This window comes from Melanerpes formicivorus, unplaced genomic scaffold, assembly GCF_026170545.1.
Source record: "Melanerpes formicivorus ecotype bairdi unplaced genomic scaffold, bMelFor1.0.p_v2 SCAF_24, whole genome shotgun sequence".
Taxonomy (NCBI): domain Eukaryota; kingdom Metazoa; phylum Chordata; class Aves; order Piciformes; family Picidae; genus Melanerpes; species Melanerpes formicivorus.
Genome location: NW_027142376.1, coordinates 8,057,001 through 8,079,657, shown reverse-complemented (window position 1 = coordinate 8,079,657; position 22,657 = coordinate 8,057,001). Strand labels below are relative to the sequence as shown.

Sequence of the window (22,657 nt, the reverse complement as noted above, 5' to 3'; positions counted from 1 at the left end):
AGGGCTAGAAGAAAATCACTCTTCCTTCAGCATCCCTAGAAGGACTTCTTTCATATGGAATCCTCACTGGTAAGTGATCTTGGATGGATTAATTTAGAGATTGCTGTTTTCTAAAGGAACCTGGGCAGTGGTTTTGCTCTCTGATTACATATCAGCACATTTATGCCACTTGCTGGGTCTGCCTAAAAGGGCAACCTTCTGGTTCATCTCTGGGACAGTGCCACCTCCTCATGGGGTCAGCTGTCCCGTCACAATCCCCAAAGCTTGTTTGTCCACTGCAGGAACAGCACTGTTTCCCTGTCTGATTAGCAGAGGGACCACTAACACAGCTCAGTCTTGTTTGCTGAGGAGCATGGCTGCAGAATTCTGCTGCTCACAGCCTGGAAGAACCGAGCCTGGATGAGGTTTGGGTTTTATTCTGCTGCATAATCATGGCAAAGATGGCTTGAAATGGAAAGAACCCTTTTATTCCAGACACAAGTCCTTTTCATCAGACCCCAAACTCATTGCAGAAACCTGCTGGCAGGTTACACAGACACAAGACATTCTAAAATAGCTGAGCACACATCACTGGCTTCATCTTCAAACACTCTGCACTTGGTTTATTCAAATAATGAGATGATCCTCCTCTCCTCCAAATTTAAACCTCAAGCCAATAGGAGCATCTTGCTTTAGAGCTGGGGAATCCCAGTAGAAGTTACAACATTTTAAAGTTGGTGAGTACAGAGTATGGCAAAAATGTAGAAGAGGCAACAGAGCATTTGTGGAAGAAGTGAAAGCTGATTGCAAGAGGATGACAAACAGCACTGCTAAATTACACTTCTATCTTAGACCAAAAAAAGAATCCTCCTTCATAACAGCACAGCATTCCACTTGCTTCAGGACAGCAACCATAACAGAACATTGGTAGTACCTTTTTCTTCTCCAGAGTTTGATTCAGCTCTCTAGCAATAGTCCCATACAGACCAAGCCTTGTTCCTGAGGAGATCTCAGGCATGTAGCAGACATTCAAAAGGCATGGCAAGAGCAAATGCTTCTCTGAGATTCCCTTTTAAATGTAACCTGGAAGCAATAGGTACAGCAAACATAACTATGTCATTTTCCCCTTATTCAGCTCAAGAGCTTTTGATCTGGAAAACAACCTTCAGGTTGCCATGCATGGGAGCCATGTTGCTAACCAAGCTGAGCATCATGGGTGGAGGACCTTAGGAGTAAGGCAGTTGTACTACTTAACCACACTGACCCTCTAAAGCCCACCTCCATTTCCCTAGTAGCAGCAGGAACACTCAGTGACTCTAATCAGTGCTGAGCACACCAACAGTGACAGCAACCCTGCTGTGTCCCAGAGTCACCTATGAAAAGGCCTCTCCCATTCTCAGCTGGCTGAATACCAACCTTGCACATTGTTTCACATAGTGAGAGGAGCCACTTTGAACAAGGTGTAACACAGATTCCCACACACTACAGCATTCCAGCAGGACTAAGGGAAAAGAGTTACTGAGTGGAGCTCAGGCAGACTTGCCCTGTGCTCTGAAATGAGAGCAGTACAGCCTGTACCAGTGCAATACATTAGCTAAGATCTCACACAAACTGAAGGATATCACACTGCCAGGGGCATACCCACTTACTGCCAAAGGCATCTTCAGGGCAGCTACATGCTGAGCACAAGCAGGACAGCAGCATAGGACACAACACAGAGCCTTGCTTAATTACTGTTCTTTCAAATCCCTGAAACTTAAGCTTCAACAACTCTTCCCAATTTTAAGTTTAATAATGGCTTTGGATGAACTTAGAACCCCAAAGTCTGAGCAAAGTTTAATTAGGACTTTTAAACAGAACCAGAAATAGCAATCTTGCTATAGAGGTCTTGCAGTCCAGGAAAATCAAAACAGACTCAGGATGCAAACTTCTCTCCTAAGGTGTTCCTGTGAGGGTCCCTCCTCTCTCTCCCAAGAAAGCTTTCCAGAAAATGCTTTTCATGCAGGGCAGGAAGGCTGAGCAGCACCACAGATCTAGTGAATAGCCTGCACACAATCCAGGCACTCCAGCTTCCCAAAGGCTCTTGCTCTGGAGAAGATGACTGCTCATCTCCCACAGCTGTACTCTTCATGCTCACCTCTGCAACACGTGGCCAGGTTTAGCAGAATGCAGGCAAAGGTCAAGGCCTTGATAATTCACACAAGAAGCAGCAAGCAGCTGACAGACTCCAGCTACTGAATCTCTCTCCTTCTACAAGAACTGGTACCACCATTCAGCAAGTGGTCTTCAGACTGTTCAGGCACTCTGAGCTTGCCCACTCTTGAGCACCACAAGTGGATTTTAGAAGTGTTTTCTATTACCAGCTGCCTTTTACTGCCTACACAATTATGGGCTGTATCCTCTACCATTTCTTCACCTATTTTGGAACAGATGGAAGGATTGAAAGCTGCCCTCCCTGTGACAAGTTTTTTTAATGACAGTAATTTAAACAGTTCTTTCCCAAAGTCTTTCATGCATCTCACTGTTCTTGAATCACAGATATGGACTCAAAATAGGCTGGGCTCTGAAAAGACTTCCAGTGTCAGACGATAAAACATGAAATTGTTGAAGCCTCCCCTGCAAAGCAGCTTGGCCTTGTAGCAAGGCTAGTGGCACTCTTATGGAGGCATTGTTTTAGTTTAAAATGCTTCCCAAGGACAAAAACTTCTGCTCTCCTTCTAGACACATTGAATTGTTGCCAGAACGAACCTCATCTGTTTAACCTTCAAATGTGTTACTTCTTATTCCTTATCCATTCTGCCCTTCAAGGGACAAAACACAAGTAGCTAGCTCCACTGAGCATAAAAACCCAGCCACCCACCATCTGCAAGGCTCCTTCTATGAGAAAGGACTTGTAAATGAGGAAGGGAACAAAGGTTTTTCTTGCTTATGACAAGCAGAGTTAACTATGGAGAAATGACTCAAGCTTAGGTAGTAAAAGTTAATGGAATGCCACATGAAATGATGACTCAGTAACACAAGACTTGCTGATCACTTGTTAATCTCCAATTAAAAACACTCTCCAACTAAAAACCCACCAGAAGCACTCACCCAGTACCAGGGGAAAGGAGGAGGACACAGCTTTTGTTTTTTAACTCTTGGGAAAGAGAACAAGCCTTGAATGTCAGTTTTTCTGGCATTTGATAAAATGCAGATAGCTAAGTGCTGTGTACCCCCAAAAGAGTCATGATTTTAGCATCTATGAATCAGGACTAGGCCAGCTCTTTCAGTACAATGCTTTTATTCTGCCAACGTGCCAGACTTGCATTTTCTCTCTGTGTGCTGGTATTTCATGTTTTGCAGCAGGTGTTCCCTCCTCTTGAACACATTATACTGTAACAGTCAACAATCTTCTGGAACATCCTTTCTCTGGAACAGTTAAGATCTGTAACATCAGGGAGAATCTGGAGAGTCTGAGGACTGGACACTGGATTCTTACAGGTGGAATTGTCTAGACCAGACAAGAGAAAAAAACTGTCACATGAATGCTCTGTAATGTTCCTCTGACTGCTGCTAGTGCCACAATAATCTGATTTCAGAAGCAGTGACTGAAATAAAGTTTCAAATGAGTGAAAATGGAACATCTGTGTTTAGAAAAGCAAATCTGAACTGGAAATGAAGTATAGCAAGAGATGGTGGTCAGTACTAGAGCTCTGCACTGTGCTTTGATATTTATGTAGTCAGTACATTTAGGCAGTCAGTATTTTTGCCTGAAGAAGTTATTAATATCAGCAGTAACAAAATGTCTCTTTCTTACTTTCCAGAGAATAGATGGCATTACAGGAAGTTAACCTTTCCCACTATTCTGATGGTTTCTCAGCTCAGTGTGTTTTGAGTCACTGCAGAGAACATTTCCATGCCTATCTCACGAGGAAGGTAAGATCTACAGGTTTCACAAAATGCAGTCCTTTCATTCTGTAAAAGCAGGACACCAAATGCCTACAGCTAATTAAAACAAGATGAAAAGCGAGGCAGAACAAACCCATCAGAACTTCAGGTAACGCTGAATGAATTGCCTGCTAGCAAAGCAGACTAAATCAGCTTTCTGTGGCAATCCTCACACTCTACAAGTAATCCTCACACACTACATTAACTGTTAATCACAGCACAGCAGGAAAAAAACATCAAAATGTAAAGCCTGTCCCCTGCCTCACTTCTGCAGCCAATACTGCCAGCTGATTAAAGCACTCTGCTTGCCAGCATTAAAAGCAGTCATGGCAGAATCCAACTCTTTTAATGTCTTGCACCTTCTCTCAGTGACAGAGGACATAAATTCCATACACTTTCATCAAACATTTTGGGAGCACTGTGTAAGACCTAGGTGTTTGGTATGTTCTTAGGAAGAGCATCTGTAAGGAATTCAGCTTCAAGTCCTGCTATGCTAAACACAACACTTTGTAGTCACTGCAGTGAATCTCGGAGAAAATCCTACTCAGCGAACGTCTCTTAGCATGCTGCTACTAAGGTACACCCACACAGAAGACTTTAAAGCTCTAGTCTTATGGATACAGGATAAGATCACAGCAAGCTAATCTACTGATTAATTAGCTAATAGTTCACCTTACTGATTTCCCCACTTATTCAATCAGCAGTAAGCTAACCCTGCCACAAAGCGATGCAGCCGTTCTTCAGAGAGGCTGCTGTGCTAGCTTCAAACTGCAGCTGAAACAGTTCACATATCCCAGGAAAACACATGAAGAAACTTTTATTTTTAAGCAACAACAAACACTACTTTAATACAACCCACACATTTCAGTCAGGTGGAGGGTACTGAACAATCATCACTAGAACATTTCCATTGGAAATGTGTTAAAGTTCACAGATGCCTTCATTACCACCTTACTGAAGTTTTCTTATGTGTTTCTAGCCTACACACCACCTGCTTCACGCACTCATGCGAACCCAAAGCAAATTCTGAACGTTGTGGTAAGAGGGAAGTCCATTCACTGCAAAGATTCATTTTTCACAGAAGAGCCAGGCTAGCTATGACCAAAAGCAGCAGAGGCCTTCACGAGCGTACAGGTAACTCAGAAGCCATGGATTTTCAGTTGTTCCTCCTTCACGATGCCGATCTACAGGAGAAAAGCAACACGCTTCAGTAAAGCTAACAGGCTCAAGGGTGTTACCACAGTCTTAGACTAAACAAAGTGACACACAGCAGACACTTTCCTAATTAACAGAACGTTTCTGGGCCAAGCAGACAAACTGACTGTATAAAAAGTAAAATATTATCACACATCTGACTTGTTCTGTAGTCCTGGCACCGCTTCTTTGGCAGTGTAACATCTCTGCGTCACGATTTGCATCAGTAAGCTTCCTTTTGGTGTTTTTACACTCAGAATGGTGGTTTGCACCAAACACTTGATGTTACAAATGAAGGACATGAGCTGCACTGCCAGCAATCAAGTGGGATGGTGTAGCAGGGTAAATGCATCCTACAGTGCTGTGACTCTTAGCTGAGGTTTATTCTGCTCTGCAAGGGTCATCTGATTTGTTGGCTGAAAATACCAAAGAACTACAGTGGCCATCTTTAGCTGCTTAATGAACATCAGTGCCACCTGTCACTGTGCTGCTGCCACAGAGCTTTAGCTATTTATCTGCAGTCCCTCACCTCCAAGAGGAACTGGCAAATGTTCTTCCTCTGGTCACCTTGAAGCTGGATGACTTCGCCGTACTCAGGATGTTCAATCACGGTACCATTGCAAGCGAATTTCTAGAGAGGAACATTCACACTGTAAGACATCTGCTGTACTTCAGCATTTTGCTTAGCATGGCTTTGCAGCACAGTTGTCTCAGAAGCTGCTTACTAAAGCCTGATGCCAAAGACTAGGTCTACTTTATACTGGTTTTGAGAGCAGATGGAATGTATCTGCTGATGCATACAGACAGAAACGAAGATGCTGACAGTGAATCCAGGCAGGATAAGCTACTGTGCAGAAGGAACTGGCCCACACTCATCATAAGAATGGAAAAAAGTCACAGCCTTTCAAACTCCACAGTACTTAAAAATAAGTATTTTCAATCTGGCAAGTTCTATTTTCAACTGCAACCCAGCTCTGACAGGAGCAGGAACACAAACCCAGTTCCACTTCAAACTGATTTTCCTCTTTGCCTCAATAAACCCAGGCATCTGTGACATATTTAATGAAGCATTCAGAATAATCTTTTTTTACTGCTTTTTTTATAGAAAAGAGACCTTTAACTTTTCAGCACAACTAGACACTGCTAGGAGTTTTGAGAAAGACGGGCAAAAGGACCAAGCTGAACATCAAAATGATGTGCACTGGCAAGAACGAAGTATAACAAATACGCTGTTACTCAGCATTGAAAGCCATCATACTCCTTTATGTAGTATCTTTATCAAATCAGCAGCTTTACCTTTTTGAAAGCTTTCACAAGCTTCTTCTTGTCATAATCATCTGCAATTCCCTGAACAGTTGTTAGTGTCTTCCTTCCGTTTCGTTGCTGGATCCTTATGTGAATGTAATCCTCAGTCCCCGCCGGGAGTAAGTCGTCACCCTTTGTTGCATCAGCAAAGGGGTCTGTAGGAGGGAAAAAACTTCCTGTCATTCCCACAAAGGAAAACATCCAAGCTCAAAACTAACAGCTCACAAAGAGCTTTATTCTTGCTGTTTTCTCTGTCTAAACACGCAGTGTTCAAACCTTTCTCCTGTAGCTGTATGAAGTCTCCCTGGCCTGCTCCCTCAGCTATCTATCACACATCCACTTTGCTCACTGCCTTCCCTGACCTGAACAGTTTTCAGCTACACCATCAATTTACTTCACTATTTCTTGCAAGCTACAAATCCTGAAGCTCAGAACCTGAAAAACATAGTTCTTCATGAGACAACACCAAGCTTTGGACAGCCCCATGCATTTTAAGTGAAATATGGAACATGCCAGATCACCTGTTACCAGTATCTGAAGGGGGCCTACAGGAAGGCTGGGGAGGGACTTCTCAGGATCTCAGGGAGTGATAGGACTAGGGGGAATGGAATGAAGCTGGAGGTGGGGAGATTCAGGCTAGATGTGAGGAGGAAGTTCTTCACCATGAGAGTGGTGAATCCCTGGAATGGGTTGTCCAGGGAGGTGGTTGGGGTGCCGTCCCTGGAGGTGTTTAAGCCCAGGCTGGACGAGGCTCTGGCCAGGCTGATCTAGTGTGGGGTGTCCCTGCCCGTGGCAGGGGGATTGGAACTAGATGATCCTTGTGGTCCCTTCCAACCCTGACTGATGCTATGATACCATGAAAATCAGCATGGACAAAGAATCAGTATGGATAAAAATCAGCATGGACAAATGAAAAAGCTCTTGCAGCCACACTCCTTTACATGTCTGGGACAGAAGTCTTCTACCCTGACAACCACCAGCATTTTAAGGCACGGATGTAATTCTTGGTTATTAATGTAAATGAAACAGGGCAACAGACACCAGCAGAGGTCAGAGGCTAGCTGTACACCCAGCACCCTTCTCTCAGCCAGTAGTCTCAGGCAAAAATTGTAACAAAACCCATTTTGGTTGACTGTAGAAAGGTCAGCCCTCAAGTTCTTCCAAGCTTAAATCTATCCAGCACGGGTGAAACAGGAAGGCATTTAGGGAGACACGTTTCCATGTTACACTTCTTATTCTCTGCTCTCCACAGAAGTATATTTAACACTCACTCTATCAAGATATTTCAGAGCCCTCTACATTTCCTAATCAGCAGCTCCAAATAAATCTTGAAACTTTAACACTTGGGATTTTTTTAAAGACAAATAACAAGTAACTTTTTGATACTAATCAGGATCACATTGAAGAGCTCCCATCTTCAGCGTGTCAGTTCAACAGCCACACAAACTACAACCTCCCAAACGTCCATCCAAAGCTCAGCCCTAAAGGTACCAATCAAGTTTTGCCACCCACTTGAAACAAATCCCTCAAAGAGTAAAACTTCAGCAGAAACAGGAACAGATGTAGCTCGGGTGCTGACTGACTCATGCAGAATCAAGGGCACCGAAGGCAATGCAAGCACCACAGCCAAAAGTTAATGCAGCATTGAGAAACTTGACTGCCATGCGTTAGAACGCGCTGCATTTCACTGTGCCCCACAGCTGGTGAGGTAAAGTCTAACAGAAGATTACAGTCAAAGGAAAAGAAGAGTACTTGGGCCTGAAGGTCCCTTGACGGTTTAGGATTCCATGCTGGAGATAAGCCAGCAGTGTAGGGGTTAACGTTGGATTATTTCAAACCAATCTTTTGGGCAGCACCTTCCAAAGTACAGGGTCAGCTCCCCAGACTGTGATTCAAATAACCTTCTCACATGGCTTTACATGTGCAGGAGGCTAGAGGCGATACTGAAACCGAAAGCCTCACAACACTACAACAGCAAGTGTTAACGTCCTCCCTTTCGCTGCCTACAGATACGGCAGAGAACCACTGCCCATCGCAGCAAACTTCCCTGCCCAGTACAGGAGAAATAAGCTAGCCTCTGTACAGCTCCATCTGCACGAACAACATCCTTTGCATGGCACATCGAAAGGCTTGGGACAAGGGGAAGGGTAAAATGAGGCAGCAAAGGCACAGGCAGTCAGAAGTGAGGAGGCGATTCCTTTCCTTAGCAGGGGCTATGAACCCTAGACTGCCTCTGCCCGCAGAGTTGACAGAAAGGCTCGGGATGGCGCACAGCAGACCTTCAGGCGCTGTAAAGGCTATCAGAGAATCGTTAAGCTTGGAAAAGACCTTTACGATACTGTGCCAGAGCACAGCGCACGGCAGCATCTCCTACGGGAGGGGAAAGTGAACACACAGGGAAGGAGACGAGTCCCCGCTACAGCACACACAGGGCACGTCCTGCGGGGAGGACAAGGACGCAGCCGGAGCCACCGCTACAGAGTAAAGCGACGGCAGCACCCCCTCAGCACCGGCCTCAATGTCACCCCGCGGGTGCGGACACCGACGCGCGGAGCGCCCCAGGGCTCTGGGGAAAGCGGCGCAGGACGGAGCAGGGAGCCGCGGCAGGAAGCAGGGGCGGCAGCGGGAGGGGAGCGGCAGGCAGCCGCAGCCCCGGGGCGCGCTCGCCGAGAGGGGTGGCAGCGGGGCTCCCTGCGGCACAAGCGGGGGGCAGGCGCGCTTACCGAAGGATTGGAGGTTCTGGATAGATGACATGCGACTCCCCGGCGAGAGGCTGGAGCAGCGGAGGAAAAGGCCGAGGCTGGCTCCGCTCGGGTCACGTCTCCGGCTCCGCAGTGCCGGCAGGGGCGGGGAGAAGGGAGGGACCAGGGAGGGAGGGGACGGAGCGAGGGGAGGGATAACAAAAGGGGGAGGGAGGCGAACCTGAAAGGGGCAGGCAAAAAAAGAGTCACAGGAGAAGAATGCACGAAAGGACTATAAAGGCGTGGGGACCGTCTGCCCTCCCCCGCGGCAGCCCGGGCACCCCGCCCGACGCCCCCGCTAACGGGGGCTGGCCGCCGTTTCCCCCCACAACATGGCCGCCTGCCCCGGCCGCCCCGGGCACGTGATGGCCGCCGTGCTTCCCCACGGGAAGCGGAGGGCTGCCGCCGCGCAGAGCAGAGCAGGTCCGAGCCGTGTGTGCTTGTGTACCTGCTTCACCCGAGGGCAGCCCGGTGCCGCTCGCCGAAGCACCTGGTTCTCCAGGCTGGCCGCCCTTTGTGACGGCACAGGTGACCCCCATGGAGGTCCCTTCTGTGCTCCCATGCCTGTGGCTCGTGTGGTGCCGGTTTCTGTTTTCCCTCCGTGTTTCCAAGCTAGCTTTCCCCTTCCCCCCCTCGAAAACACTAAGACTGTTGGAAAAGCCCCTCCGGAGTCTTACCCGGCTGGGCAAAATGCTGCCTGACCCACAGGACTCGCTCTGAGCCCCAGCCCACCTGACCCGAAGCCTGCGACAGCGATTCACCCCCGCCACTGCAAAATGCTTCCTTCTAGCTAGTCTGAATCGCCTTCCTTTTAACTCGAAGCCACCACCTCTTGTCCTCTTGCAACAGGAGCTCCTAAAAAGCCTGTCCCCAGCTTTCTTGCAGTACTGAAAGGTTGCAGCAGGGTGTCCCTGGAGCCTTCACCTCTCCAGGTTTAACAATCCCAAGTCCTGTGCTCACAGCAGAGGTGTTCCAGACCTCTGATCATTTCTGTGACATCCTCTAGACCCACTCAGACACGGCTGTGTCTCCGAGTCTCCTACTGTGTGCAGCTTTATGTCCTCACCCTGGATTTTGGGTGGGCAGCCAGGCAGAGCCGTTGCATTCCCCACACCTCAGGTGCTAGCACAACTGCCTGGCCCCACAGGACCCCCCCATTCCACAGCTGCCCACTGACTACTTGCTAACCATTTATCTGCAGGCAGGAGATAAATAGTGCTTGGGCTGCAATAGTAAAGGTTTGCCTTTAAGAAGTGCTCAGGAGGTGATTAATGGCTTTGCAGATGTACAGTAACCTAGTTGCATTGGCACAGCTGCAGCAATCTATACTGCTGCTCTCTCTGTGGTTCTTCTCTTTTCTCATCAGCCTCGTTCCTCTTAAATCACAGAGGTACTTCTCTTCTGTGACCCAAGGCCTGGATCAGCACTGCAGTAACTTTATGAAGGTCAGTGTGTGTTGGCCTAAGAAAGTTTCTGGTCCTGGTGCTTTGCAAGGCAATTTGTTAGTGCAGAAGGCACTATAGGGGCAGTAATGGGAGGATGGGGAGAGGATAGTAACAGAGACAGATGCCTGCTTCTGTCACACACACATGCCATGATTTGAGCAATGTCTGGATTAAGGCCATGGAGATAGACACTGGGAGTTCTTCTAACACCCATCCTCAGGGACAGGTCTTTGGGGTGTCTCCAGCACCTCTCTCAGGCACCTCTCATTACTACTAACATCGGTGGTTTTTTTGCTCTAGTGCGTTTTTGCAAACTCCACAGCTCTGTGCAAAACCTTCTTGTATCTTTTGCTCTCCCATGAATTTTCATCTCATGATTATTTGTTTTTCCCCAAGGTAAAAACACAGTGGCTCACTCACCTGGTAGGGGCTAAACCCTGCTTTAATTTAGGATTCTGTATGACCTCTGTCTTTGTATAAGCATGCACAAGGCTGCTGTTGCCTTCAGCTCTGTAATAACAGGAATAAGCATTGTTTTTCATTTCCTACAGCCATGTTTCTAATATGTACTACCACGAGGATGAGCAGAGGGCTGGAGCACCTTTCCTATGAGGACAGACTGAGAGAGTTGGGGTTGTTCGGTCTGGAGAAGAGACAGCTCTGAGGAGACCTAATTGTGGCCTTCCAGTATCTGAAGGGGGCTACAAGAAGGCTGGGGAGGGACTTTTTAGGGTGTCAGGCAATGACAGCACTAGGGGGAATGGAGCAAAACTAGAAATGGGTAGATTCAGATTGGATGTTAGGAAGAAGTTCTTCCCCATGAGGCTGGTGAGACACTGGCACAGGTTGCCCAGGGAGGTGGTGGAAGCCTCATCCCTGGAGGTTTTGAAGGCCAGGCTGGATGTGGCTGTGAGCAACCTGTTGTAGTGTGAGGTGTCCCCTGGCCATGGCAAGGTGGCTGGAGCTAGATGATCCTTGAGGTCCCCTCCAACCCTGACAATTCTATGATTCTCATTTTTTATTTAAGTTTTATTCCTTAGGAGCTTTTACAAAGCCAAAAGGTCTGTTAATTTAATCAATGACCACTCCTGCAGGCAGATCCCCTGGTGCCTGGTCCTGCAGATACATCAGATTCTCTGCTGGCAGCCTCAAAGTCCAGACCATTACAGCTTGGAGCACGCTGCTCCAAGAGCAGTTTAAGTTGCCTGACAAAGGGACTGTGCATGAAATGGGCCCTCGGCAGCACCAATTTCTGTCCTTTATTCTCGAAACACACCTACTCTTTACACAAATCCTGCCTCACTGTCATGCCAGAAGTTGGTATTGGTACCTGAAGCTCAAATCCAGCTGCTAGATACTTGAGAGACAAAGGCAAAATTATTTCCATCCTCCTCCCCATCCTTTTTTCCCCCCCTCTTGAACTGTAATCTTCCCTGCTTCTGCTCCATGGCTCTGCCTACGACACCCAGCTGTGTTTGGGAGCTGCACATTCTCAAGTGCTGTGTAGAGGGCTGGCTGGTGGCTTTCTGGCAGGGAGGAAATGCATCCAAGTGTCAGAAGAAATCCTCCTTCTATCTGCCCCAGCAGCAGAACCATTTCAAGGATGGCCATAACTGTGCCAAGCCTGACCTTGTATTTTTGCACCTGAACTCTGGCTGTGGCCAAAGCCTCCACAGTGTGCCTGGGGAGACTGGCTGGTGTCCTGAGCTGTAGCTTATGCTTGAGCTGCCCAGCTGCTAACAAGTTGTGCTGGTAAGCATGTGCTAACTGGGAGGAGTGAGCAAACTGGGAATAGTGCTGGGGGTGAACACCTGGACAGGCAGATGTTCTGACTTACCAGAACCTGGGTCCTGTGCTGTTTGGTGTAGCTTCAGTGCATGCTCAGATTTCGGGATGCCTGTGCTTCTATGTGTGCAGGTTAACTCCTTGCTCAATAGTGACTGCAAGTGTCCCCAGCAGAAGGACACAGAGCTGTTGAAGTGAGTCCAGAGGAGGCCACAAAGATTATCCAAGGGCTGGAGCACCTCCGCTATGAGGATAGGCTGAGGGAGCTGGGGGTGTTCAGAAGAGAAGGCTCCAGAGAGACCTTAGAGCTGCCTCCCAGTACCTGAAGGGAGCCTACAGGAAGGTTGCAGAGGGACTTTTCATGAGGGTGTCTAGAGACAGGACAAGGGGGAATGGTTTGAAGCTGTGGGAGATAGCAGGATTAGACTGGATTTGAGGAAGAAGTTCTTCAGCAGGAGGGTGGTGAGGCTCTGGAACAGGCTGCCCAGGGAGGCTGTGGCTGCCTCCTCCCTGGGGGTGTTGAAGGCCAGGTTGGAGGAGGCCTTGAGCAGCTGAGTTGAGTTGAGAGGTGTCCCTGCCCATGGTGGGAAGGTTGGATGTAGATGATGTCTGAGGTCCCTTCCAAGCTGAGCCAGTCTGTGATTCTGTGAAGCTAATTTCTGTGCTAGCCGCTAGATGGTCCTATCCCCAAGGAAAAAGCGAAGCCAGTCCTGTTTGCTCTCTGCACCTGAGCGTTAGCAGAGAAGCGCTGCAGTGTACAAGCTACATGCAACGAACAGACTCATCTAGTTGCTTAAATTGATATGGTTTTCTGAGTAGGTCTGCATACAACTTTTCATGAATCCTCCAAACTCAGTCAGTGCAACTGGGCCTTACCAATCATCAGATACTTCCTGGTTAATGTAACTGAGGAATTTCCAGGCAGCACCTCCCCTGAAAAGCTTTCCCTTTCCGCTATTACATGAGCTGACTTGCTTTCCTCAGCCAGCCAAAGCATTAGCCCTGCTGGGAATGGGATAACAAGCTAAACTACAATCACATCTGCCTGAGCAGACCCTGAGAAGTCAGGATGATTTCTGTGTAGCTTCTGAGTACTGTCCATGGCAGGTGCATAGCAGTGGAAATCTGAGCTTGGCACGTTACACACGGCGATCCCTAAATCTCCAGAAAGAAATGATAACTTACAGTCAGTAATGATAGACTGAAACAGTACTGCCTGATGAGTCTCCTTCAGACTGTCACATAGCTTTCAAATCTTCATTGCTTAGAACATTTCATAGTAACCTTCCATGAAGGCAGAATGGCTGAAAGCAAAAATGAAAAAATAAGTACTTGGCACTGGCAAGTTTTGTGTCCTGAGTAGATGCATGGCCATGATCCTTCCCCTAGCAGAGAGTGAGCTGTGAAGTCCTTAGCACGGGGTTTTGTGCATGCTGAGGATTTGCATGGGTTCAAGAAGCCCTTAGTCCACTAAGGGCTACCTACCACAATGAGACATCTGGCTTAGGAAGCTTCTGGACCCCAAGGGTCGGGGGCCCTGGGAGAACGGTCTGGTGGGGAATGTCAAAATATGCTGTCCTGCTTAGTGCTGGCCACCATCAAAACCAATATACTGCAGGATATGGAGCTCAGGCCAGAATGAAGGCAGCGATCAGATCAGAGCATTTTAGATGCTAGCTCTCCCAGTAATGATTTTCATGTTCTCTTGCAGGCAGCATTTACCACTAAGCAGACCGCGGTAATGTGAAGATGTTGCACAGTGTGCTTTTACGTGGTAACTTCCAGGTAGGTGCCAGGCCCTGAAAGGCTCACATTGCAGTGCCAGCAAGACTAGAAACTGTAAATGGGCTGGAGGAGGCTTTCACTTGTGTTTGAAGCTGACAGAACCACTTAGCAAGCCAGCAGAGCAACACAGGGTCCCAATATTATGGAGAGAAAAAATTGCTGGCTCCAGCACTTGCCCACCAGAAATGAAGAAAGGGTACCCACAATGCCTAGGCCAGACCCATGTGAAGAGCAGGAAGGGCAAAGACCTGTTGTGCAAAGCCATGAAGGGTTTTTACTGACTGAGAAGTTATCCCCTCCATGCATGCAGAATGAGCCCAGAGGAAGCAGGATGTGGATTCTTGGATGTGGATTGATTTGTAGGCAGGGAGCGCTTGCAAGGTTCAAAGGGGAGATGCTAAAAGGAGGCTGTTGGAGTGAGCCTGTAGATACATTATTGATTGTGTGAGCTGCAGAAAGACCTTTTGTGCTATCATGGACTTGAAGGGCTCTTCATGTTTTGCAGTCATCTGGGAGTTTGAGTAAACTCTTGAAAACTTGGATGAGAGAGATGCTCCTTTTAGTCATTACTGGGTGGAAAGTGGAGAATGGAAGAGGATTTCTCAGGCTTCTTTGTGCCCGCAGAGCAAAGTGTTTCCTGTAAATGAGGAACTTATTTTAATCCCTACAATTAGTGACCATGGTTGTGGGGTCGTCTACTTGATGTCTGGATACTGAGTGAAGGCAGAGCCAGGCAAAAATATCAATCTTGCAGAAGTTCCCCTAGGGAAAAAAATAACCAACTCCTTTGGGAGGTGGCTGAAGTGGGTGGGATTGCAGCATTTCCTGTCCAGTCCCAGCTGCTGACCAGTCCATGCCTCAGAGCCCCCTCTCCTAAGCACAGCTTTGAAAGTTGTTTCCTTGGACAGTCAGTGTCAGCAGGAAGAGCAGAACTTTGCAGAGCTCTCTGTACTCCCCATGCAGCCCAGGAACACCTCACAGCTCAGCCTCTCCCCAGGATGGTGCTGAAGGAGCGAAACACCTGAGGTTCAGCTGCTGCTTCTCCACAGCCCTTCCGCGTGGTAAACATGGTCTGAGCTGCTAAAGCAGCGAGCTCTGCGGCAGCAGGGCTGTGGTGATACACCAGTCAAGAGCCAGAGTTAAAAATAACAGCCCAGCAGAAATACAATACTGCTTGAGCCAGGAAATAGAGTAACACTGCTCGAGCTAGGGGCCTGCTGCAGCTGGAAGCTGCTCTGCCACAGCGCCGGGCAGCACCTGCTTACGCACTGACTCACAGCTCAGCTCAGCTCAGCAGCTGCTAGACTGCTCTGCTGCACTGTGGCCTAAAGCTTCCCTGGGGCTGAGCTGATCCCAGCCCTGGGCTAGAGACTTAATGAGACAGGAATCATAGAATCACAGAATTGTTAGGGTTGGAAGGGACCTCAAGGATCATCCAGTTCCAAGCCCCCTGCCATGGGCAGGGACACCTCATACTACAGCAGGTTGCTCAGAGCCACATCCAGCCTGGCCCTAGAAATCTCCAGGGATGAGGCTTCCACCACCTTCCCGGGCAACCTGTGCCAGTGTCTCACCAGCCTCATGGGGAAGAACTTCTTCCTGACATCCAATCTGAATCTACCCATTTCTAGTTTTGCTCCATTCCCCCTAGTGCTGTCATTGCCTGACACCCTAAAAAGTCCCTCCCCAGCTTTCTCGTAGGGCCCCTTAAGAGCTCTTGAGGAGCTGCTGTGAAGTCAGATCCCAAGCAAACCACAGAGGTGGGAGCAAGGGGCTGTGTGGCCTGGCTATTTGAGCCTGCTGGGCATGAGAACTTCCCACTGTCCACCTCCTGTCACCCCACACCTCATCTCCAGCCACGAGTGTTTCCCCACTGCAGGCAGAGCAGCACAGAGAGCGTGGCAGCGCTGCTGCTCCAGCCTGCCCTTGTGCCCCCATCCATAGGGAAGTGGCAGCAGCAGCCCCCTCCCCTTCACTGTCCTGGGCCAAGGGTTCTCAGCCAGGTGGCATCGCAGGCCCCCCCCCGCCATCCCCCCGGCACCACCCTCAGTTGCTGCTCCCTGCCCTGATCAATGGCTGTCTAATAGAGCCCCAATTCTCTACCCCTCCTTCTGTAAATTTAAATTTTACTCACCAGCACTGCTGACGTCCTCCTGGCCCACCTCTTGCCTCCCCCTCCTGCTTCTAACTCCCTTCCCTCGGGTATAAAAGGCACAAGCCCCCCGCAGCTGCCCTGCTTCTGCTCGGAGCAGCAGCTACCTGAGGAGCAGCTTTGGTGCAAGCAGGTGAGTGCCTTCAGCATTTCTCCTTGCTCTTGCTCGACTTCCTTTTCTTTTGGGGCTGTAGCTTTTCAGCAGGGGGGTGCACAGCTGTGCTCTGTGCTCACTGGAACTTTTCTGCAGTTTTGTCCCTAAGGAGACCGTGCTGAGGCACCAGGGCTGGTGGAGATCTCCAGCGCTGCTTGCAAAGGGGAAAGCCATTCCTGTTTGCCTCAGAGGGGGCACACAGCTGCTAATCTCAAGGCAGAGGCCCCTTGAGAGTTTAAAGAGTTAATTGCACCTTGGCTTCTGAGGGCATCCACAGTAGGCTTAGATCTGATGGATCTGCAGCAGAGCTCCAGTGTGGTGTGCTGGGAGCCCAGAGGCAGAGCCGTGCTGGTCTCCCGCTGCTTGTGTGAGGCAGACCCACAGCAAGCTGTGATGCTGCTGCTCCACTGTAACTTCATTTTCACGTGCTGTAACTTTCTCCTCTCACACTGATGGAGATTGCCAGATGTGTTACAGATGTCACTGGGACAACATTCAAAAGCTCTTTCTGCTCAGGGACTAAGCAGAAGTGGGAAGCAGACCAAATGGCAGCGGTGCTGACTTTTGCTGAGCCCCAGCAGCAAAACGATTCCTGGAAGGAACTTGGGTCAAGTTTTGGTGAAACAAGTGATTGTACTTATTTATTTATTTCTTATTTTAGAAGGTTTTGGTGAGCATGGAAAGGGGGGGGGGGGGGGGGGGGGGGGGCACATAGAGTGACTGTCTGAGGTCTTGCTTTTTTCATTTTCCCCTTGGAAGAAAGGTGCAGGTGTGTGGGTTAGGGCATGTCTGGACCTGAGATGATCACAGACCATCTCCCAGCCTCTGCTCAGGAAAGGACTGTGAGTGAGTATCCAGGCTTTTGTTCTGGTCCTTAAAGCCTGATGACAATGTCGAGTTGGGCTCAGAAATGCTCAGCATCATGCAAGGTCATGTTCTGTGGGGCCACACATTACCTCTGCCTCATTTTCTCCCCATACAAACAGGGGTGGAACAATTAGGAGGAGGGAAAAACAGGGAGAACTGGAGGAGCACAGCATTGCTTAGGAGAAAAAACAAAACCAAACTGTGCCAAAAGCTTCCCCCTGTATTTTGGTATTTCATCAACAGCAAGCTGAAGGCAAGCTCTGCCTTTCTGTCACTCAGTTCCCAGAAAGACACAAAACCAGACAGCCAGCAGCCTGGAAAACCTGTCAGCAGACTGGAGAGATTGCTGAGAATAGCTCCTTCTTGTCTCACTGGCTTTGCTAAACATGGAGAACCAAGAGACCTCTCTGCAGGCAGAATCAATCCCCTGTGCTTTTACATGTGAAGATCTTTTAGTCCTGGTTGTTGTGAGACAAGTTAGGAAAAGTTAATTCACAGTTCTGTTCAGCTCTTGGATTAAAAGCACTTTTCTCTAAGCTGCCTGCTGAGTAACTGTCAGTGTGTGTGGGGAAAGCCCAACAGCCCTTTCACTGACTCCTAGAGGCTAAGGAGCTTTGGCCTTTGCATTTTTCACGAAGGGCACAACCAGATCCTCCACCTGCCTTTTTTTGTGTGCTGCCTGTGCAGTGTGCAGCAGGAAATGTTCATTCCTGCTCTGCCTCTACTGAGAGCAGCAAAGATTCTGCTGGCAACAGGGGGTTAACCCCCCCAAAAACTCACAGGAGGAGAAGCCTCTGTGTAGGCATAGCTGAGAGGACTCACCTCACTGTTGTCTCTGCCGTAAGTGATGCTTGAGCAAAGAGGGCTCCTGCTGCCTTCTGTAGCAGAAGCCCCACCAGGCAGACCTGGGAGAGGTGCTGTGGGGAAGCTTGTCCCAAATGCCAGCGACAGGAGGTACCTGTGGTGCCCTGAGCCTGGCATCAGCACCTCTGTCCCGCACAGCCCTTCTCCTGGGGAGTGTCTGGGTGCATTTACAGGGTCAGGACAGAACCACAGACTGGTTTGGGCTGGAAGGGACCTCTAAAGGTCATCTAATCCAAACTCCCTGCAGAGAGCAGGGACATCTTCTGGCAAGCTTGGTGACATCTTTGTTGCTTGTACAAATCATTGTGTAAATTCCTGTCTGCGTCTACCAGCAACACATCATGCCAACATCTGCAAACAACAACCAAGGGCTACCACCTCACCTGCAAACAGCTTCAGTGAGGGCCTGGCAGATGAACACTGCCACAGACCCAGGCTCACCCAAAGAAAATCAGATGTTTCTGTGCAAGCACAAGGGCTTAAGCAGACAAGGAACTAGGAAACACCTTTCCTCATACACACTGTCCAACTGCTTCCGTGCACCGGGCTGGGGACTCAGCACAATCCCAGCAAACAACAACAAAAGGCCCCAAAAATAAAGTAAGGAAGCAAAGTACTGGCTTGGAGGCTTCCAAACCAAATCCATGTTAACTGTAAACTCCTGGGGGAAAGCTCCATTGGTATGGGAGAAGCCCTAGCTTGTGAGGCTTGCAGAGAGTTTCTCAGTGAGAGTTGCTGTCACTTCAGGGCAGCTTCTGTCAATAAACGCATCCCAAGTGCCATGGGGACCAGCAGCCTGATGGCCTTACTTCATACCTGCAGGGCAGGGGGGGCTGTAATTAACAGCTGGGGTCATCTACCAGTGGAAAGCATAACTGGGTATCATGCTTTTGGAAGTTGGCTGTGAAAGAGGAGCAGAGTTCCCTTTCATACTGAAATGCATTTAGCTGGAAAAAGAGTGTGTAAAATGCAAACGTGAGATACATTTTACAGGTGAGGAAAGGATGATGGTGGCAGTGGCTAAGACTCCCTTTGGCAGTGGCTAAACCACCCTTTGGTAGCCAATGCACCTGGTCACATGGGAAGCCACACAGAAAGTCAGCAGCCAGCTCAGCTCCTGTGAAGCCATGGCAGGGCCTCTCACTGCTGGTGAGAAAACCCCTCCAGCTGCAGGCCTTACCTCAGTAGAAGGCTCAAATGATTTATCCAGGACATCCCCAGTGTCAGTGCTTCACACTGCTTAGTCATGAAGTGGCTCTGATGGACAGGAGCACACCATTAGAGCTGCCACCTTCCTTCACCTGAAGAGCTTTAACTCAAGTTTCCCCATATTCCCTTTTCTTCTTACAGCTTTCCCACCACTGCTCCATCATGTGGCATCCAGTCTGGTGGACACCATGTGCCCTGTGGTCACCCAAGCACTTGAAGCTGGTCACTGTCTCCTTGCTGGCACTCCTGGTACTGCTCAGCTTTGCTTCAGGACAGAGCAGGCCGTTTAAACATCAAATAGACAACAGAAGTAGGTACCAGCCCCACCTGATGTGGTGTGACAGACTCCAGTGTGGTGTCTTCCTGGTGCATTGAGGGGTCAGGGTGGGGCTGCCAGGGCAAGTTCAGCAGCAGATCCACGTGGATGGTTCTGTGGGGTGAGGCTCTGTACTTGCATTTCCCCTTGTGAGTGCATATAGAGAACCTAATGTCCTTCTGCCAGCCCTTAGTTAGCCAAGGCAAGCAGCACCATTTCTGATGCCACCAAGGTGATCCAAGGGCTGTAGCACCTCTCCTATGAGGGAGCTGGGGTTGTTCAGCCTGGAGAAGAGAAGACTCCCAGGGCACATTTACAGTCAAAGTGGATCATTTTACTCTGGTTATGCTGAGATTTTCCTATGACCTGGATGCTGTGTCATGCACTGAAACAGAAATCTATTCCTGTTCCTGACAGTCCTCCAGGCTTCTAATGGTTTGGCATTTCCTTGGGGTGAATTCATCTCCAGTGCTTTGTAGATTTACCTTCTTGCTATTTGTTGGTCTTTGAATGCAACTCTCTCTCTCTCCACACCTCTGAAGCTAGACTAGACTAGCAAAATAAGTCAAATAGAAGGGCACAAACAAAAGGAGATCATCCATGAAAGCACCTTCCTAAGTGAACAAGAATTAGCTTTATGTTTAAGTTCCAGTGGCTTTGTTAGCCTGCAGAGATGCTGTACCTGGTGCACACAGCAGGGAGGGATGGTGGACAGTAGAACCTTCAGGACTATGACTAAGAGAAGACAGTTTACAAGCGGCAGTGCAGGGAGCTGCTATGGCCCTTCTTGAGTGTAGGCTGCATCGCAACCTTATCCAGGGCTGAGATCAGCTCTAAAGCTTGCTGCAGCCTCCTGATTCTGGGTACTTCAGCTGCTGTGGGACCTGCAGGATGCAGCCCAGATGGATGAAAATTAATTTTGCATCTGAATCCTCTTCTTGAGCAACCTTCAAGGCACCAGAAAGTTGTGTAGCTGGCTGCAGCCTTCCCCCTTGTTTGTTTGTTGTTGGGTATGTGTGGGTTTTTTTTCTCCTGGACTACAAATGAGCTGCCTAACACCCTCAAGGCGCTGAGGCAGTGCTGCCTGTGGGCACAGGGGTGGATGCTTGCCTGCCTGCTTTGAATTGCAGGTCCTGAGATCGATCCCTTCTGGTACGTGGGCCGAGGCGTGCGCCCCATCGGCCGCTTTGGCAAGAGGCAGCTGAGGAGCAGCCGTGGCAGCCTGAGGCCTGGGAGCAGACACCTGGATTTCATCCGGAGTGCTCTGTGGCAACAGAAAGTGCTGGACACAGAAGGCTGGTGACCCAACCTCTGTTCTCTGAATCACACCTCAGAGCTCCAGCGCTGCTTTGGCCTAGCAGTCCCTAGCATCTTGCTCTTCTTTCTGCTCCTTGTGCCAGCTCCTCCAAAAAGAAACCTGTTGAGCGTGCAGCTGAAAGACACTGCATGGACACTAGCACCGAGTGCCACCATAGCTTACATCCCCACCAGCCTCCTGAGGCTGTTTCACTGTAATATTAGGTTCACCCAAACCCCACGCAGCTTTTGTGCTGGGATTTAAACTCCACAGTGTGAAGTGTGTGTCATGAAAACCTTCCTGCCACGTTACCAAGGCAGTGGCTGCTGCTGTGTCAAAATAAAGAGCAATGGTTGGAAGAAAGCACAAAGGCTCTGGCTGTTAATGTCCCTGCACTGCTGCCTCGGGATGCTGGCGCTCCCTGGGTGGTTTTTATTCATCCACTCATAGGAAGGCAGCCCTGAGCTACTCACTTGCCCTTCAAGACTCTTCATGTACTGCTGGAGAGGGGTACTGATGACCAGGAAGGAGCTGCCAGCAAAGATTAAGAGATTGCTCACTCCTAAAGGGAAAAAAAAACATACCATTTATAAATTGGTTAATTAAGCTCTTCAGAGTAGTTTTGTGCCTGCTGCATCTCGTTGTGCCTGACAGGAGGAAAGGCCCAACCCAGGTGGGTGCCTTGGAAGGGGTGAAGGTTTGTAAGTGCTTTCTCTGCTCAAGCTCAAGTCCCTGTGCGAGGATCAGGAGCCACCACCAGTCCACATCCACCAGCCTGGCGTGGTGGCTCAGCTCTCCTGCCTGCCATGCCAATTAACTTTGTTAGAATTGCCACTGGAATTCAGGAATTTAGGCTGCATTAATCACTGCAGCAGTGTCTGGGTTGGAAGGGGCCTCCAAAGGTCATCTAGTCCAACCCTTTGCAGAAGTCTGTCAGCAAGGAGTGGATTTTTACTATAAACAGGTGGTTACTACAACACTTCTGCTGAACCAGGTTGGAAAAGACCTTTGAGATCAAGTCCAACCTATCACCCAACACCATCTGCTCAACTAAACCATGGTACCAAGTGCCTCATCCAGTCTCTTTTTATACACTTCTAGTGATGGTGGCTCTACCACCTCCCCGGGCAGCCCATTCCAATGGCCAATCTTCTCTTTCTGGGATGAATGTCCAGCCTAAACCCTGTTTAAAAGCTCTGCTGGAAAACTGTGACCCAAGCGCATGTTCCTTCCCTCAGCTAACTGAGGGAGTCCTGGGGGGGTCACTGATGCACAGGGAGCCCTGGCAGCGTGTTCTACACACTCCCCAGCCCAGGTGCACATCAATCCAAGGCTCAGGGAAGAGCTTTTGGGTTCTCTTTATGAAGCAAGTCTTGGAAAAGGCAAACTTCCCATAAATGGCTTTTACTTGGTTAGCAACAATTCATGGTGAGTATGCAGAGAACAACGACAAGGCAAGCTTCAGATGCACTCAGACTTCATCAGACAGCTTCATCCAGGCTTCACCTGACCCAGGAAAAGAGCTTCAGTTATAAAAAAATGAATTCTAAATAGAGATAGTTAACACCAGAGGCTGAAATCACCTCGTGACACAAGAATTCCTTGTGTGCTCTAACAGATGCCTTTAGGATTTCTTG

The 22,657-nt window shown here is 49.0% G+C and overlaps 2 protein-coding genes across 3 annotated transcripts; one reads left to right on the top strand and one right to left on the bottom strand.

Moving 5' to 3' along the window:
* Window positions 1-434: 434 nt before the first annotated feature.
* On the bottom strand, window positions 435-9,263 carry EIF1B (eukaryotic translation initiation factor 1B). Of its 2 annotated transcripts, XM_068152787.1 has the most exons (5): window positions 9,129-9,263; window positions 6,397-6,560; window positions 5,630-5,731; window positions 5,039-5,090; window positions 435-3,469 (listed from the first exon to the last, which is right to left on the bottom strand). In XM_068152787.1, exons 1-4 carry the CDS (start codon window positions 9,157-9,159, stop codon window positions 5,046-5,048), a joined length of 342 nt encoding a protein of 113 aa, XP_068008888.1. In that variant the 5' UTR covers window positions 9,160-9,263; the 3' UTR covers window positions 435-3,469; window positions 5,039-5,045. The 2 variants fall into 2 exon arrangements, with proteins under 2 accessions (XP_068008888.1, XP_068008887.1); XM_068152786.1 differs by lacking the exon at window positions 435-3,469 and having other exon boundaries at window positions 4,698-5,090; window positions 9,129-9,262.
* A 1,177-nt stretch (window positions 9,264-10,440) lies between these two features.
* Window positions 10,441-21,359, top strand: LOC137448339 (prolactin-releasing peptide-like). The gene is made up of 4 exons (XM_068152785.1): window positions 10,441-10,591; window positions 14,088-14,161; window positions 19,549-19,717; window positions 20,854-21,359. Exons 2-4 carry the CDS (start codon window positions 14,126-14,128, stop codon window positions 21,024-21,026), a joined length of 378 nt encoding a protein of 125 aa, XP_068008886.1. The 5' UTR covers window positions 10,441-10,591; window positions 14,088-14,125; the 3' UTR covers window positions 21,027-21,359.
* The last annotated feature ends 1,298 nt before the right edge of the window (window positions 21,360-22,657 follow it).